The sequence below is a fragment of the Vombatus ursinus genome, unplaced genomic scaffold, assembly GCF_900497805.2.
Source record: "Vombatus ursinus unplaced genomic scaffold, bare-nosed wombat genome assembly UNPS02009205.1, whole genome shotgun sequence".
In the NCBI taxonomy this organism is placed as follows: Eukaryota; Metazoa; Chordata; class Mammalia; order Diprotodontia; family Vombatidae; genus Vombatus; species Vombatus ursinus.
In genome coordinates, this window is record NW_020948983.1 from 16,793,111 (window position 1) to 16,812,848 (window position 19,738).

At 37.2% G+C, this 19,738-nt stretch overlaps 1 protein-coding gene across 2 annotated transcripts in view; it reads right to left on the reverse strand.

Moving 5' to 3' along the window:
- SLK (STE20 like kinase) overlaps window positions 1-7,450 on the reverse strand; it is a 64,443-nt gene extending 56,993 nt beyond the window's left edge. For both annotated transcript variants that reach the window (XM_027851524.1, XM_027851523.1), the window contains exon 1: window positions 7,117-7,450. In XM_027851524.1, coding sequence (XP_027707325.1) covers window positions 7,117-7,266 — 150 coding nt within the window. In that variant the 5' untranslated portion in view covers window positions 7,267-7,450. The remainder of the gene's footprint in view (window positions 1-7,116) is intronic.
- Between the last annotated feature and the right edge of the window lie 12,288 nt (window positions 7,451-19,738).

The window sequence follows — 19,738 nt, forward strand, 5'->3', positions numbered from 1 at the left end:
AACCTCACTGCCTAGCAAAAAGGAAAAAAAAAATTTCTCCTCTTAACACATAGTAAGAGGGCAACTCATTAGATAATAATGTAATAGCTAATATAATAGCTACCATTTATATAGTACTTTAAGTTTCCGAAGTGCTTTATAAATATTATCTAATTTGATCCTTCCAACATCTCTAGAAGGTAGGTGTTATTTTTATCCCCACTTTACAGATGAAGAAACTAAGACGGACAAAAGTTAAATGACTTACCCGTGATTACATGGCTAGTAAGTTTCAGAGGCAATCAATATCTGAACTCAGGTCTTCCTTACTCCAAACCTAGCACTTTATCCTCTGCACTACCTAGCTGCCTAACCAAAAATATAAATACAATTGCCAAGAAAAATTATATTTAAGTTATCTAGAATTTGAGGGCTTTTTCAATTTGTATTAAAAACATATTCCTATAATCTATCATATTGTTTGAAAAAAAAATTTCATTCCACACATTATATTGAAGTTTCCAATGAAACATTCATGTTTAGGGAGAAACCACTAAAAAAAGACAAGCTTAAAATGACTTTTTATGATCAAAAGTACCTGTCTAAAATCAAGAACGAATGCAAATTAAAACAATACTGAGCTTTTACTTTACAAATAGGCATTTGGCAAAGATGAAAAATATAAATGGTCAATTTTGACAAGGCTATGGGAGAAGGACGCTAATATACTCCTAGTCTGGTCACAAACTGGTATAACCATTCTGGAAAACAATTTGGAATTACAAAAGGAAGGTCACTAAACAGCTCAGACACAGGGGCCCCAGTAGTGAACTACAGTGAAAGATAAGAGGGAATGTCCCATATATAACAAAATATTCATAGCAGCAATTTTTATGCTAGCAAAAAACTAGAAAAGTAACTGTCTACAAACTGGAGAATGGCTGAAACAAACTGTGATATAAAAATGGAGTAACACAGCACCACAAAAAAAAAATCTGAGAATTAAGAGAAACTTATGAAACTTGCTGAAACCTTGAACTATTGCCCCTGGGATGCTGGCCTCTGACAGTGAGCTTTCACCTTACCTTGCCCAGAACCAGGACTCTCTCAGCGATTTTCTAAACCATGCAGATACCCCAGTATCAACCCCTCCCCTCTTTCAGCTCCCTTTTATGTGTTGTCCTCTCCTATTTGAATGTAAACTCCTTGAGGGCTACAATGGTCTAGTTTACTTGTTTTCCTATCACCAGCACTTAGTGCTTGGCACATTTATTCATTCATTCATGTATGTATGAATTTATGTAGAGTGAAGTAAACAGAAACAGAAAAACAATATACAAAATGATATAATAATATAAACAAAAACAATACTGAAAAGGTAGCTGAACTAAAGCTAATAGTAATGAATAACCTTGGTCCCACAGAAAAGATGGTGATATTCCCATCTCAATAGAGAACTACAGGCACAGAATCTTGCATACATTGTTACTTGATGTTTTGTTGTCTGGTTTTGTGTAACTGCTTTTCTTTGTAAAAGGGAAGGGAAAGATCATTCAGTGGTATAAAAAACAAAAGCATCAATAAAACTTTAATAACTAGTATTATTTATAATAAACACTGGAAGCATTCCCAATAAGATCAAGGGCAAAGCAAAAATCTCTACTATCTCCACTATTATTTGACTTTTTTTTTACTGTAACTTTCAAACCTTTGATTTCTTTATGTAGGCAACTATCAGAAAGAGAACTCCATCTACCAATGCAGATCAGATACTGTTGTGAAATTTATAGTCTTAGCAAGTTACCAAAGGCACTGAGAAGTTAACTGACTTACCCAGAAATACAAAGCCATACAGGATCATTTGAGAAGGAATCAGCAAGTACTAATAACTAAGGGAATCAGGTGAATCTTTGAAGAAAGCTAGGGATTCTCTGAGGCAGAGGTAAGAAAGAAATCCATGGGGGACATGCCTATAAAAAAGTACAGACTGGAGATGGAATGTTGTATATGAGGAACAACAAGTAGTTTCAATAGTTGAAACAGAACGCATAAAGGAGAGAAATGTGTAGAAAGGTACTCTAGAATCAGACTGTGAATAGCAAGCTGTGAAATCTTTATTTTATTCTCAAGGCAGAGGGAATCATTGGAATTTCTGGATTTGGAGAGGAGGTAGGAGAAGGTTGTAAAACAAGTCAGACTTGTACTTGAGGAACATTATTTTGGCAGGTATGTGGAGGACTGACTGGAGAGAAGGGAGAGACTGGAAGGCAGGAGTTCAATTAAGAGACTAATTTCTATAGTCCCAGCAAGAGATAAAAGCCTGAACTACATTAATGATTGGATAAATGGAAAGAAAAGGACAGATACAAAAGATGTTGAGGAGGAAGAATCAACAAGACTTAGCAACTGACTGGATATGAGTGGTAAAAGAGATAGAAGAGTCAAGGATTATTATAACTGTGAATCTGGCTGACTAAACTCAGTCTAGAGTAATAAACTAGATAAACAAGACCTAGAAACAAATGTGCCAAAGCAGTCTAGCGTTCCATAACCTCAAGAAACACTAGTTTTTTGGGAATGAGTCCTTATTTTATAAGAACTGCTAAGAAAACTGAATAATATTTTGGTGAAGAAGCTTTTAGAGCTGCATTTTATATCTTCCAGTGCATAGCCCAAAGGTGGCATCTAAATGTAAAAAGGTACAGCAAAAAATATTTAGGGAAGACCAGAAAGTCTTTTTTTTCTCTCTCTCACAATTACAGATAGGGCAAAATCAGTAACCAGAAAAAGAAGAGAAGATAATAATTTTGATTTTAGAATATTTAAAACCTTTTGCACATAGAAAATCAATGCAACTAAAATCATAGATACAGATGGAGAAAAATGTTTCCATCAAGTATCTCTTAAGAGCATGACACACAAAATCTATATGGAATTGATATAAATTGTTAAGAATAACCCCAACAGATAAGTGTTCAGATTAGATGAATAGTTTTCAAAAGAAATACAAACTATCTTTCACCACCTAAAATGTCCAAAATAACTAATAAACTGAGAAATATCAATCAAAACAACCCTAAGATACCACTATAAATCTACAATGCTTGCAAAGCTGTCAGAAGAAAAACTCATCTTTAAAGAGATTGTGGTAACACAAGCACACCAATTCACTGCTCCCAGAATTGTTTATTCATTTAACCATTCTGGAAAATTATTTGTAGTGACATAATTAAAGTTACTAAACTGTTTAAATCCTTTTAACAAGAGATTACACTATTAAGCCTATAGCCTAAGGAAGTTACTGACATCAAGAAAAAACTTCTATGAATAAAAATGTCCAAAACAGTATTATTTGTGAAAATAAAAACTGGAAACAAAATGTGTCAATTTGGGAATGGCTGAACATATTATGTATAGTAATGTGATATTATCATGCCATAAGTAAGGAATACCAAATATGAGGAATTAAGAGAAACAAGAAAGTATCTGTATGAAATGATGTTAAGTAGAAAACAAAGCAAAAAGAACATATACATTTAATGCAACAAGGTAAATAAAATGAACATAGAAACAAATCTCTTGTCAAATAAAACTGTCAATGTTATAGTACCAGAATATCAAAGTTAAAAAAACATTTCATCTTTCTGCTAATCACTGATAATCTTGCTAGGTTTATATGGTTTTATTTTTCGTGAGAGGGGGAAGAAATGTACTTTCTACAGGGGTTTGCTTGGATGTTTTTTGGGAAGTATCAAGTCAAACAAAATCTATCAATAAATTAAAAAATAAGAAAAAAATTGTTATAGTGAAACTTAAGGACTGGACAATCTAACTGTACTATAAATACTAAAAATATTTCTAGCGCATGTAAAAATAAAGCCAAATTTGTTTTCTTGCATCCTTAAAAAAGTAACATAATTACCAATCTTAAAAAATATTCATTAAGCTCTAAACAGCAACACAAAATAACCCTTCAATATTCCCTGAGTCGAGGTAAAAATAAAAATTTTAAGAATGAAATAAGTTCCTTTAACATGTATATTTTAAATTTTACTTAAGAATTTAAATAATATGATTTGGTGTTTTTGAGATTTAAAGTCCTTACTGTTCTCGTAGGAACAGGTTCCCAATAAAATGGGATATAATTTTAATTTTATTGGATTTTGAAGACTAAATTTTACATTAATAGTGTTTGTCTACTCCATAATATTCTCTCTTCTTGGTTGTCAAATGAATCATAAGTCTTGTAAGTCAGTCATGTGGACATACCAAAAAAGTAATTTCTGAAAACTAAGATATACACTATCATCAATAAGTCAAGAATACATGAAAACTATACTCTGTAATATCACCATGAGGTTTGTAACCTATATTTCCTATTTTTCTAAATTTCACAAAATAAAAAAGCTTACAAGAAGCTGAAAGGTGAGAATCCTCACAAAATTGTGGAAGGAAAACTTAATAAAAAAAAGTTTTTTACGTTAAAATGTGGATATATCCCAAGATGAAGTTGTTATTTAAAATCACAAATCACCAGGTGACGTTAAAAGCAATTTAGATATCTTTGGAAAAAAGTGTATATTCCCATCAGCTTCATAAGAAATCTTTATCAGTCTGTCAAGTGTTAACCTATAACTCACTTTAGTACTTGAAATAATTTTTAAAAAAATAGTTAAACATAAATCTTGAAATCCTTTTCTAATCAAGTCAAAAGGAAAAGAAATATAAAGTGGGGAAGAACTAGATTTTCCAGATAGAGGGTGAGGAGAGAAGGAGGTAGAGAAAGAGGAAGTAGGGAAAGAATGAAAGAAGGGAAAGAAAAGAGAAAAAGAAATGAGGGGAGAGAGAAAGAGATCTGGTATAGAAGTAAAAGCAATGAGACCACTTTGGGTAGTTTTTTAAATGTATAAACCATGGCATGTCATTGTACATGTGATTTTATCTTTGTGCCTAAAAGTATAAAACAGCCATAAATTCTAACTTTCTAACAAAATTGCATGCAATTCTTGTTTGAAAAACTAAATACAATTTTAATGGCTGACCTCATGTTATTTTTTATATAGAAAGAATTTTATCAACACAAAATTAATGTAAATGAACCTTTAGGAATATAAAATAAAACAAAACAAAACACAACACAACAGATTAGATCAATTTAAAAATTACCTAAAAGCCATATCTTCTTATATGAATAGTGGAAAAACAAAAATATCCCAAAATACGCATTTCTTCAAAAATCAGACTGCCAATGAAAAGGTTATGTACTTATTGTATATAATTTTTATAATTTTCAACAATAAATCTTTATTCATACACTTTTCTAAGGTTTTAAATTAATGACCTGCTAGAATGAAGATACACTTACTGGTTATGATAAAACTCAGCAATTAAGCTACTTTCATAAAACTCAGCAAACAATTAAGCTAGGGTGGCAGGAATTTGTCCTCAACATCTGTTTCCCCCTTCTGCAACAGCATTTCTGTGGCAAGTGAAATTGGTGAAATAGTTCACTATCGGCTTATCCCATTTCCTGTCCCATCTCATCTGTAAAGTGAGGGACCACGACTTGATGTTCAAGTCCCATTCAGATGAAGAATCAATGAATTTGTGAACAAAGTTTAAGAAAACAAAGATCCTAAATGAAAATATCAACAAAGGTACTTTATTCTCATTGGAAAATGAAAAGGTTCATTTAAAGGAACCACATTATTTTTAATCCTCTATTTCTCCAGTGTGCTAAAAACAAATGTACAAAAATATGATTTAAATACAACTTAAGGGACCTATTGTATAAAAACCAGGTATACCTTTACTACCAAAAGCTGTCCAGGCCATCCCACCACTTTCCTTTTACCTAACGAATTCAAAATGACAAAAGGGAATCAAGTCCTGGTTTTGCCACTGACTTAAGTTCTATGTAAGTTACAAATATCGTACTACTAAGTCCAAGAGAGTCCTTGGAGATCATCTAATCCGACCACTTCATTTAACAGATGAAGACACCAAAGCCTGGAAAGATGTAATGCCTAACTCAAGATCACACAGCTACTGAGGAGTAAAACTGACTCCCAGTCCACTTGTTATTTCCACTACAGATCTCCTAGTCTTCTTCCTTCCCACCCACCCACCTCCCAAATCAGATCTCTTCCTCTTCCTAGTAGAACTGTTTTTGAACTTTAATATACAGAATATGACACATCCTTCACAGGCAAAGGAGCAAGCTTTGAAGACATGAAATACCATTTATCCCTAACCATGACATCACACCTAGGCCACAGGCTCCAAACTTCCCTAAAATCCAGTACCATGACAATCTTGGACTCCAGGATTAAAAGATTCCAAAAACATAATTTACATACTGTCTAAAAGAAACAATCCACAAAACAAAAAAGGTTGTTGACATTAATGTCTTAGGGTTTAAAGCTCAAAGTTCTTTTTAAAATTTAACTTATCCAAAAATTTAACTTATCCAAAAACAATTTACTGCAAGCTTTGCATACGCGTTTCTTCTGGAAAATTTTCATCAGATATTTTAGTTCTGTAGTATCTTTTGTCAATGAATTGAAGTATAAACTTTGAATTAAAAAAAAAGTCATTATTCTCATCCAAAATTGTAAAGGAAAGATTATGCTGTGAGCTTGATATAAATAAAACTATGTTGTCCCACTAAAAATCGACTTGTTTTACTTCAGCAACCAAGGATAACTAGTGGACAAAGTACTATGTACTGCAACTGTCCTGCAAATATGATTCATTTCTCATTAAAGGTACTTCAGTTAAGTGACAGGCCACAAAACCTAGACGATACTTTTTAGCTAATTAAAATACATCTTAGCAGACATTTAACTTATAAGTGTGCAACAGTGAAGCCTGCATTTCCTTGCCCGACTTTAGCAACCCCTTGTATTTATAAAGGTACATTCAGGCCCCATTTTACTCAGCATTTAACCCAGCTGCCTTCAGTAGGTGATAACGTGGTTGGCTCTTTAATTGAAGTTTGACACTCCCGGACGAAGACGAGGAAGGAGAAATGGGAGCCAGGACAGGGGGCCCGCAGCCCGGGTGAGCGAGCCTCACGCAGCTCTGGGCCAGGGGCCGCCTCGTCCGCGCACAGCAGCTTCCCGGTTTGGCTCTTACCTTGAACACTTTGCCAAAGGCTCCGTCCCCCAATTCACCTATAATTTCCCAAAAGTCCTCGGGGTTCAAGTCTCTCTTCACATGCTCGTACTGCTTCTTCTTCTTGTCGCTGCCCAATTTGAAGATTTTACGGAAATTGAAAAAGGACATTTTTCCAGCCGGCCGAAGCTCCCTCCAGTTACAGAATAAAAACCGCAATAAAAAGCCAAAGTTTCTCTTTCTTTTGCTTCCTCCGTTTAGGTCTCAGTCGCAGGCAGGCGGTCGGGCAGGAGGCGGGATCGGGGTCCCCGCAGGCGCCCCACTTCTCCACACAGCCCGGCCGGGCAGGGCTGGGCTGTCCGCACCCCCGGGGAGGAGCGACCCACTCGCAAGGTCCCGGCCCCCACCGGGGGGAGGCTGGGGGAGGCGGCGCTCCGTGCCCAGCGAGTGCCGACCAACGCGCCTCCCAGGCGGGCAGGGAGGCGGCCGGGCCCGCGGCCGTCCCGAGGGAAGGAAGAGGGGGAAGGCGCCTCGCCTCCCAACCAGGGCCCCCACGTCCCCCACCCGGGACCCCGAGGAGCCCGGAGCCCGCTGGGGGGCGGGGAGCGGGGGGCGGGGAGTCGACGTGCGAGCTGTCCGGGCTCCGCGGCTATCCGACCGCAGGCCCGCGTCACGCCAAGTCCCGGGAGCGGGCGGCCGGCGAAGGGTGGCTTCTCGAGCGATGCGGGGGCGAACCGCCGGCCTCCCTCGCTCCTGACCCAGTCTCCTTCCCTCCGGGCCCGCAGGCACCGCTCCTGCCGAGCGGGACTCGAGCTGTCTCTGTGGCCCGCCTAGTCTCCCAGGCGGCGCTCCCGCCGCGACCGCCTCGGTGCCTCCTCTGCCTCCAGAGCCTCGGCCTGGGCGCGCGCCCGCGCCCTCGCACACGGCGGCGTGCCCCGGCTGGTCCCGCGCACGCGCGCTTGGGCCGCGCGAGCTCACGCAGCCGTTGGGGGAAGCCGTTGAGGACGGTTGCTGTGGGGACTTTGCATGGACGCGCTTTCTGATGGCTCTCCTCAGCCTGAGACTGGGGGTTGGCGGGGACGAGGGCGGGGGGAGAATCGGATACAACCCAATCACAATGATTTGGGTAGTGACATAGTGAACATTGAAGGCATCCACTACAAATACTATGGCTCCCTAGATGATCTCCACCCCGCCCTTCCAGAAATCCTTGACTCATCGCCTCATCCCAGAGTCTGTGAGGATTTGTCATTGAACCTCCAAAGTGTGGCAACCCACGTTGGAGTCTGAGAGTATTTTTGCACATTCAGAGACTCTTTTCTTGGGTCACCTCCTGAAGACACAGGGTAGAGCACCAGACTGACTTCAAACGACTTCCCTTGTCTCATGATGAAAGTCCCAGTAGCGCTGGGCTGAGAAAAATCTGCTTTCTCATCATCACTTCCCCAAATTTTATCCTAAACCTTATGTCCTCACATTTTTAATCAGTCAACAAGTGTTAAATGTCTACTAAGTACCAGAGACTGTGCTAGGCTCTAAGGATACAAGTAAAAAGAATAAATAATTCCTACTTGCAATAACACTACAATCTAATGGAAAAGACAAGTACATATGGAAATATACACAGTATAAATATAAAGAGAATAAATACAGAGTAATTAAATACAAGGGAACCTAGGGCATCAGCAGTTGAAGGAATCAGGAAAGGTTTCAAGTAGAAGGTAATGTATGAGCTGTGTCTTCAAGAATGAAAAATAAAGAATTTTATGAAAGAGACGTAAGGGGAGAGGCATTGTACTCTCCTGGAGATGGCCAGTGCAAGGTCATTGAGAAGTGTGTTGGAGTCTCTTGAGGAAGGAACAGAAAGCTTATGTGACTAGATCACAGAGTGTACAGAGCAGGAGAGGTGGAATGATGCTAGAGAGATAGGGTGGGGTTCTGTAGAGCTTTAAAAGTGAAATAGGAATTTATATTTTTTTCCGCATTTGCACTATAAAGCTACTAGGGTTGGTTAAATAGGAGAGTCACATGGTCAAGATCAGATCTGCATTTAAGGAAAATTACGTTAGCAACAGTGTGGAGGATGGACTGGAGCAGTGAGAGACTAATTAAAGAGGCTATTGCAATAATGTAGAAGAAAGGTGTATGCCGCCCTGAGCCAAGGGAGTAACTTTGAGTTAGAAGGGATCTGGATGGATAAATGTTGTGAAAATAGAAAGTGCAAGATTTGGCAACTGATTGGATATGTGGGATGAAGGAGGAATCCAGAATAATGCTGAGGTTACAACCTGACACACTGGAAGAATAGCAATGTTTTCAACAGAAAGAGGGAAGAGAGGAAGCCACTAGGTCATCTTGAAACCTTCATAGGCAGTAATAGAAGATGGAGATGTAAGGGTAAGGGCTAATTAATAGAAACTAGAAGTTCAGAATTAAGGTTTTTAAGTTTTAATCTGCATATAACTTTTGAACTTGTTCCTCCTTTGGAGCTAGATTCTGTCAGAGATAGAGGTTTATGGTACTATTTTCATAAAGGTCACTTTGTTATCCTCCCACCCCACCCTCTTCCCAGCCTTCTACCTACTTAGGGGCCTCTTTCTACGCCCTGCCCCCCAGTCCCACTCCACTTTAGGATCATAGATTTAGAGCTGGAAGGGAACTTAGTAAAAGTTATTTTACAGAAAAGAAAAAAGACCCAAAGAATGATTTGCCTAGAGTCACCCAAGTAACAGCAGAGCTTATACTGAAATACTGTTGAACTTATTCTGATATTCAGCACTCTTTCCACCATACCATGCAGCCTGGCTCTGCTGTCTCTTAATTTCAAATCAACAGATATTTATATTTATCAAATTTCAACAGGTATTCAGAAGCCTTCTAAAGGCACTGAAGGTAGGTACTGAAGCCAAAAGGACAAATAAAACTTGATCCTTTGCCCTCAAGAACCTTAGAACTCAGAAGGGGAGATGAAATGTACACAGATAGCCATAGTTAAGGCAGAATGCAGTGCCACTGATAGTTTTATTTTACTGCTTCACTGTCTTGTGGAAACGTGACCCTGGGTTCTTAGCGGCTATATCAGCAGACAGCAAGTACTGGAAGTTATTAACAAACTGAAAAGGCTTTAAGGATGGGTCTGGAGATGGACTATATAACTTGTCTAAGATCAGCCTAAGTTTGGAGAGGTGGATCACCAGAGGATGATTTTTTTGGGCCTTCAAAAATCATTATCTATTAAGGAACAGAAGTGATATGATTTGCATTAGTAAAAATCACTGATATTTGACAGTCCAGAAGAATGCATTATGTTCCACAAGAAAAGTAAAAACAATATTCTTCAGGGGTTCAAAGAAGAGGGAAAAAATTCATTTAAGACTTTATTAGCTATCTCCTCCACAAAGCCCTGGTTAGTAGCCAAATAACATACTGGTGAATGCAAAGAATTGAAGATCATGAAGAAAAACTCTTTCCTCTTCTAACATTAGGAAACCATATGGTTAGGATCTTCCTGAATACCAAAGGGATAATAACATCCAATGAAAGTTCATTCATTCAGAAACATTAAGTATGTGCAAGTCAGCTCTCACCTTTCTTTGAAAAGGTAAAGGACTATGGATATGAAACATATGATATTAGACTTGGATGATGTGTTGGTTAATTTTGCTGAACTTTTTTTCTCATTTGTTGCTATAAGCTGGGATAGTTCTCTGGAAGAGGGTATAATAAGAAATGTAGGTGATGTAAAAATAAATATAGCAAAAGTGGATTGGAGTATACAGATTGGAATATGTGTAGGGATGGACCTGTGGGAGCTTCATTCCAGGAGCTGAGTTGGGTAATGCCTATTTCTCAAAACTGAAAAATGTGCACTTTGAGATAATAGAGTAATAACTCTGTTGGACCCTTGGTCCCACCATGATGGCAGCAAGGGGAACCTATATCAAAAGGGATTGGCCACTGAGGCAGAAAAAAAAATACATACTCAATAGCTTTACAGAAGAGACAACCTCTTACTCTCTTCTTCCCTCCAGAACATGTGGCATGGAACTCTCTTTTCTTAGTCTGGGGAAGAGGAAATGTACCTATGTCAGCTGCAGGTCATGCCACTTTTGGACAACTTTGTTATATTTAGCTGAAATTTATTTCCCTGTAGTTTGAACCCATTAACCCTAGTGCTACCTTTCAGAAGAAAGCAAAACAAATCTGGTCAATTTTCCATATAACAACCCTTAAAATATTTGAGTATAGTGATCATGTTTCCTTTTCCCAACCTGTTACCTGTCCTCTTTTCTAGGAAACCCATACCAATTTACCTCACTAATCTTTGTGTCACTGATAGCTAAGGGGATGCCCTCTTTCATATGGGACTTTGGCCCTGGGCTCAGAAAGACCAACTTCAGTCCAAGAGAGGGCCTTATCCTGTCAGGCTTTTCTCATACTCTCTGGCTTGTTATGCCCCACTCTCCAGAATTCTGAGGGAAATCTCTACCACAAAGTTGAAGGATGGTTCATGTCTAAAGTCTCTCCTAAAAGACTAATAGGGGATCCATCATAGAAAAGGTACTCAATAAACAAAATAGATGCTAACTATTTAGCATCTCTACCACAAAAAAAATGCTTAAAATACAAAATGATTAAAACACAAAAGTGGATTAATTACTTAAAATGTAAAATAATAAGGTATTACTATAATGCCCCCAAAAGGTAAAGTCATTGTGGGATAAAACAGACTGTTCCTTTTTACCTCAGATCTACACAGTCTGAGCAGCTCACAGGGTCCAGATCTCCTGGCCAGACAAGGAATAGCTTAGACTCTTAACTCCATTAGCTATAGCATCCACCTACTGGTAATGTTTCTTCTCTAAAAATGATGTGTAGTCTGCAAGAAGCACCTCTGACCCAAGAACTGAAGAACTCTCAAACTTACCAAGGGTCCACCAAGGCTCACAGCAAATTCTCAAGAGTGTTGTTCATTGACCTGTCATCAGGGAAGGAAACAAAGCAGAAGAGGTTGTCAGGGAATTGAGGTCTCAAAGCTTACCTAAGCAAGTTTATGTTCTTACTTCCAGGTATTGAGTTCCATTACTATCATCACTGTCTTCCTCTAGACATGCTCTAGTTTACCAAAGTCTTTCTAAAAGTTTATCAAAGTCTTTCTAAAAATGTGGCAATCAGAACTGGATGAATGTTTCGTGTGTAGTCTGGCCAAGGTAGAGTATAGTGGAACCCTCATTTCCCTGCTGCTGAATACCAAACTATTGAAGTAACCTAAAAACATATCTCTCCACTAAAGTCTAATACTTCATCATGGCATGAAGGTCACAAATTCTCAAAGCCAATGCCAATATAGTACAAGCTGAGTCAGGTCTTACTAAGGTAGAAAGTATGATCTCAGTACTGGCCACAAAGACCATCCTAACTAAATTGAAAGAGGATCATAGAATCATAGATTTAGAATTAGAAAAGACTTTACAGATAATCCTAGTCCTACCCTCTCATTTGACAGCTAAGAAAACCAAGGCCCAGAGAGGTTAAATTATTTGCCCAAGGTCAAACAGGTTATAAGAAACAGCCAAGATTTTAAATGTGTTCTCCAACTCCAAATCCAGTCCTTTTTTTTTTTTTTTTTTTCCTTTTACCATACTATGTTGCTTCCAGCAATTCCCTATTACTGCCAGGATCAAATATAAAATCCTATTTTTGGTATTCAAAGCCCTTCATAGATCTATCCTCCTCCTAACTTTCAGTATCCTTGTATCTCATCCCCAAGCATTCTGCTATTTGGTGCCATTGGCCTCCTTGCTGTTTCTTGTATGTTCTGACTAGCTGTCCCTCATGCCTAGATTTCTCTTCCTTATCTCTGCCTCCTAGCTTTGTTGACTTCCTTCAAATCCCAGCTAAAATACCACCTTCTCTGAGAAGCTTTTCCCAATTCCCCTTAATTCTAGCACCTTCCCTCTGTTGATTATCTTCAACATATCCTGAATCATCAAACTCTCTTCCTCTGATTGGAGAATTTAAGGAGAGAGCTCAGCTCAGATATATCTCACCATACCGTTCTACTCTGGGACTTCCTTTGATTTTTTCACCATGCCCCCTCTTTGAGGACCTTGTCCCTCTTCTTCAGCCTCTTGTGTATTGTCTTCTATTAGACTGTAAGCTCCTTCACTAATGCACCCTTTTTTTTTTCTTTTGGCTAGGCAATGGGATTAAATGACTTGCCCAGGGTCACACAGCTAGACTAACACACTCTTGGTGGAGTTGTGAACTCCAACAATTTTGGAGAGCAATTTGGAACTATGTCCAAAGGGTTATAAAAAACTGTGCATACCCTTTGACCCAGCAAAACCACTACTAAGTCTGTATACCAAAGAGATCAAAGAAAAAGGAAAAGGACCTATATGTACAAAAATATTTATAGTAGCTCTTTTTGTGGTGGTAAAAAATGGAAACTGAAGGGATGCCCATCAATTGGGGAATGGCTGAACAAGGTGTGTCATATGATTGTGATGGAATACTATTATTGTAATATAAAATAATAGGAACAGGATAGTTTCAGAAAAACCTGAGAAGAGTTATGTAAATTGATACAAAATGAAGTGAGCAGAACCATACGAACACTGTACATAGTAACAGCAATATTATACAGTGCCCAATTATGAATGACTTAGGTATTTTCATATATCTCATATTCTCAATATAGTGATCCAAGACAATTCTGAAGGATTTATGATGAAAAATGCTATTCACCTCCAGAGGAAGAACTGATGGGAGTCTGAATGCAAATAAAAGCATATATTTTTTACTTTGTTTTTCTTGGGGTTTTTTTGGGGGGGGGGGATTGGTCTTTCTTCTCTTTTGCAACATGGCTAATATGAAAATATGTCTATATAAAAGTGCTTGCCTTCTTAAGGAGGAAGAAAGGAAGGGAAGCAGGGAGGGAATTTGGAACTCAAAAATTATAAAAAATGAGTGTTAAAAATTGTCACATGTAATTGAGAAAAATAAAATAAAAACATTAATAGATTGGAAGCTCCTTGAGGGCAAGGACTGTCTTTTTTATATTTGTATTCCCAGTGTTTAGCCCAGTACCTGGCACATAGTAGGACTTAAGAAATGTTTATTGACTGACTTGACTGATAGAGTTTCTTGCTACGTAGTTGTTTTTATGTTGGCTTCCTCATCAGACTGTGAACTTTTTGAGAGCAGAGTCTTTTTGTAGCCCAGTACCTAGCACAGTGCCTGGAACACAATAGGAACTTAATAAATATTTGACTGACTGACTCTGTCATAGGACCTTGAAACACTGAAATATATAGTCCAGAGGACACATCCTCTTCAGCTACACCCAGGTTCATGATACTATTACAATAATAATGCATTCAAAATCAGCCTCAGTCCTCAACTAATGTATCTCCTTATATCAAAGACTAATGATATGTTAATTGAAAGCAAGCAGCATTTAATTAAATAGAATAGAAAGGAAAATTACAAAGAAAAATCCTCTTTATGCGAAAGAGCAATCTCCCACAGATTGTCATCCTGTTAGTAGAAGAGAGAGCTTGTGTTTCTAGAGTTGTGTCCCAGAGAGAACAGTTCTCAGGATTCAGTCACTTGGTCTCCTAGCAACTCATTGTGCTGCACTGATATTCTGCTTCATCTCCAAAATTCTACTTCAAGCTCATCTACAGAGCTGATGTTGTCATCTGCTTCTGAGCTTCTTTTTTACTGAGCTACTACCATATGCTATTGTTAGGTACTGGGGCTTTTCTTTAAATAGAGTATACACGTGTGTACTCTTTTGTGACCTTGCCCATGCATAAGGGCTATTTCAGCTTTTTTGATACTCAGGTACACAGCTCTACCCAGCCAGCACAACAGAATCCTTTAGGTCAAAATCTACACTTTTTTATGACAATTTTGTTCCTACGACGAAGTGCCCAAGCAAGCTCCTGTGATAATTAATTAGATGGTGCTAAGTAAATTCTCCCAAGTCTCATGAGCTAGCATCAAGGCTCTACAAATCACCTGGAGTTACTTATCAACATGTGTAATAATTGCTAGCATTTCTATCACTTTAAAGTTGATATGTATATGATATACATATATCATCTGTGGGGAAACTGACGGGTTGAACTAGCAACCTTTGCCCTATAATACTATAGCTATGACCTGATCATAAGTCCTTCTTATAAGTAAGATCATATTGTCCAGATGAGATGATTGCTTAATGACCCTTCCAGCTTGAAAACTCAATGACTCTTACTAGTCATTTAGACATAGTTTTTTAGTGCCTAACTACTTTTATACATACTCCTCTTAAAAATAATGGGGAAATTCTCATTTAATTCAATTTTGTTTTCTTTATTTCTAATTTGATGTGGTGAAAATTTGCTAGTCAATTTTGTAATTCTGTTCCATATAAGTTAAATGGAAATAGCAAATTGTTCTAACTTAAAGGATTTCACAATGTAATGACAATTTTTGTTAAGAATTCTAGAAAAATTGCTTAAAATCCTAATAATTTCTCCCCAGAATTAAAATGTTTGACTAGTAATCCACAAAATTCTAAAATGCTGATTTAAAAAAAATAAAAAACTTTCTTCTAAAAAGAAAAAACAATCAAATCATCTGACCTAACTCTTTATTCAGAAGAGCCTAAAAATATCTTCCCTTCTAATTCACTTCTCTTTCTGCGTCATACTGAATTGTTACTCCTCCATAAAACCACCACTGCTAAATTGATTCTTATGTGTGTGGTAATGTAGTGAAAGGCTTCCAGAACCTTATAATCTTTAAGAAATAAAAACAAGAATTCCACTTCTGTATATCTATCCTTCCTTACAGCTGGTATCCAGATTCCTGTTAAAAATACAGACATACCCCATAATATATCATTTTTAATGTTAAGTACTAAAACATTCAATACTGAATTTAGTTTGTTCAGAGGCTTAAATGAATGGATATAAAGCAGTGAAGTTGTACTAGACAGATTCATTTGGATATATTTTCATAGGATAATAGATTTAGATATACTTTAAATGATCATAGATCATAGAATTTTTAATTATTGATTAAAATACTGATAAAAGTGACCTTAAAAGTAATCTAGTCCAATTCTCTCATTTATATAGGCCAATTCAACTTGACTACATACCGATGAGGAAACTGAGACCCAAAGATATTTATTGAGTGATATACCCAAGGTCAAAGAGGTGGTACATGATAAAGCCAGGATTCTAACCTAGGTTCTCTCAAATCTAGTATACCTTAGCCTTGCTGCTGCTATTCATTGCCATAGGATAAAGGATTCCAGAATCCCATTCCTCCCTAGTTTGGAAGAGTGTTAGAAACACACTTGGATAATTTGGGGGGGAATGGGATTGATATGGCTTTGGATAAAACAGAGATACAAAGCTTTTATTCTCAGGAGTGACTTAAAAGTGCACAACTACATCTAGGAGTTTTTAAAGGAAAGTAGTTTGTCAAACATTTATTGAACCTTCTCTATGTACTAACTGTGTATTCCTAGGCACTTCCTTTGAGGAGCTTCTCTTGTTGGGTGGAATGAGATTCAGTATGTAGAAATGAAAAAGATTTACAAATATTTACAAGTTAACATATAAGTTATTATATTCCAAAGGCAAATTTCAGGTTTCTGCTGCAAAGGATTCATATTTCAGGTCCTAAAGCTTCCTTTGATGTGATATGAAGCAAAGTAATGTTATTGCTATGATAATCACATAACATCTAACCTTTCTTTCAGATTTTGAATAAAAATTTTCTGCATTCCCACTCATTCCTCCTCCATAGATCTCACACAAAAATTATAAATCTGTATTTGGTTGATACACAGCCATTTTACACCTGCTTACAAACTGATAAATCCCAAATTTTCACATTTCAGGTTTTCAAAAGATTCCTATTGCTACACAAATAAGTGTGAAATTAAAAATACTTTTATTATAGGTTCATATCAATTAAAATAATATTTGTACATGCTTAAAGATTAAGATTATATATAAAGCAATATATGTCAAGTCCTAAATGGCTCTGTATAAATGGCAATCACTTTTATTATTAATGATTATCATCAATATCATCATCATCATCATCATCATTATCATTATTTCATGAATTTCTTTTCCTCTTTTCATTTTCCAAAATTTTCAAATTTTATAATGATAGAGTTTGGCCTAAATATCTAGCAATTTTTCTCTTAAAATAATAATAATAATAATAATTGCTATTGTTCTAACTGACATTTACATAGCACTCTAAGGTTTACAACATAGTTCACAAGTACATCTCATTTACTAATTGATGAAATATTTGCTCTAGCAACAAACATACTAAAATTATAGATATAGAAATATTAGCATGGACCCTATGCAAGGATAACACAAAATTCACAAAGTATTCCATATTACTTTGATGAGGCAGTAGTACAGTAGAACAAACTTGGATTTGCAGTCTAGAGGGCCTGAATGCAAATATCAAGTCTATCACCTTCTGTGTGATATTGACCAAGACATTTTATCTCTCTTAACCTCAGTTCCCTCATTTATTAAATTAAGAAATTGGATTAGATGAACCTTCAGGTCATTTTCAACTCTAAATCTATGATCTTACCAAGCCAAAAAGACAGCCCTGTGGTATGTTAGTGTAGCAAGGTCCATCTATCCTACCTTGGAGCACATTCAGAGTCAACATTTATGGTTCCAGACAACCATATATAGAAACAGATAACTTAGCAAATCCCTGATCTTGTGCAAGAGTGGCCAGTTCTACTAATGCATTGTTGGTGGAGTTGTGAACTGATCCAACCATTCTGGAGAGCAATTTGGAACTATGCCCAGAGGGCTATAAAACTGTGCACACCCTTTGATCCAGCAATACCACTACTACATCTGTATCCCAAAGAGATCATAAAAAAAGGAAAAGGACCCACATGTACAAAAATATTTATAGCAGCTCTTTTTTGTGGTAGCAAAGAAATGGAAATTGAAGGGATACCCATCAATAGGGAAATGGCTGAACAAGTTCTGGTATATGAATGTAATGGAATACTATTGTTCCATAAGAAATGATGCGCAAGCAGATTTCAGAAAAACCTGGAAAGATTTAGATGAACTGATGCTGAGTGAAATGAGCAGAACCAGGAGAACATGTACATAGTAACAGCAATATTGTTCAGTAACCAACTTTGACAGACTTAGCTCTTCGCAGCAATACAATGATCTAAGACAATTCTAAAAGACTCGTGACAGAAAATGCTATCCACATCCAGAGCAAGAACTATGGAGTCTGAATGCAGATCAAAGTATACTATTTTCTCTTATTTTTTTCTTTTTCATGGTTTTTCCCTTTTGTTCTGATTAGTCTTTCATAACATGACTAAAGTGGAAATACGTTTAATATGATTACACATGTATAGCCTATATCAGATTGAATGCCATCTTGGGTGGGGGAGAAGAGAGAGGGGAAAATTTAGAACTTAAAATTTTATAAAAGTAAATGTTGAAAACTAAAACTAAATAAGTAAATACATTTTTTAATATTTTTAAAGAGTGGTCAGTTGTGAGAATAAAAGCTTTGTATCTCTGCTTCACCCAAAACCATCTCAATCCCATTTCCTCCAAATTGTCCAAGTATGTTTCTAACACTCTTCCAAACTAGGGAGGAATGGGATTTCTGAAACCCTTTATGCTATAGCAATGAATAGCAGTAGCAAGACTAAACGTACAAGATTTGAGAGAACCTACGTACTACCTCTATGACCTTGGGTATATCACTCAGTATCTCTGGGCTTCAGTTTCCTCATCTGTATGTAGTCAAATTGAATTGGCCTATATAAAATGTGAGAATTTAACTAGACTATTTTTAAGGTCACTTTGATCTCTAAATCAATGATAAAAGCTTCTAGCCATAAGGTAGAACAGAACCAAAAGGATTTTGTATTTTAGGAAAATGTGGTAAGCCCAGAGTATTTTCTTAGTTGTCCCCCTGCCCAATACAACAACAGGGGCACGGGGACAGTGTCAGTTAAAAGAACAGAGAGCTTCCAGTTCAGTCTTTTGCTTTTGACTCTACCATGTGGCAAGAAAACTACTCTTTGCTTTGGCTCTCCCATAAAGGGAGGAGTGGGAAGATGAGTTACTACAGCTACTCCCATGTGGTAGGTAAGTTTGCTCCTGGGTCCCTGCCAGTCCTTTCCACTTTATGTTTCCTTTTCTGAATAAATAGGTGACTGAAAACAGGTCTTTGAAGTGAAGCACTGCGGCCACTTACAAGAGAACTGGTCTATGCCTGGCCATTTTACCAGCAGGAGTTGTTTGGATAGTTCTGAGCCAAGACAAAATGTAAAATGCCTAATTAACAACCCTTCAAACTGCTTTATGTTTTAATGAAATTTAAGATCAGTGGCCCTGAAGATTATAACATTAGTTAGAAGTTGTTACTGAATCCTATTCTGTTAATGTGCACTTGTGAGTGTCCTGTGTTTAAAATTCCTTTTATGTGTAAGAATAAATTACTTGTCCTAAACCTGACTCATATTGTATATTGAGTAGCTCTTTTATTACTTTCTTCTTGAGGCCCTATATATGAGCCATAAGTAAAAATCATCATTGAGGTGATACTT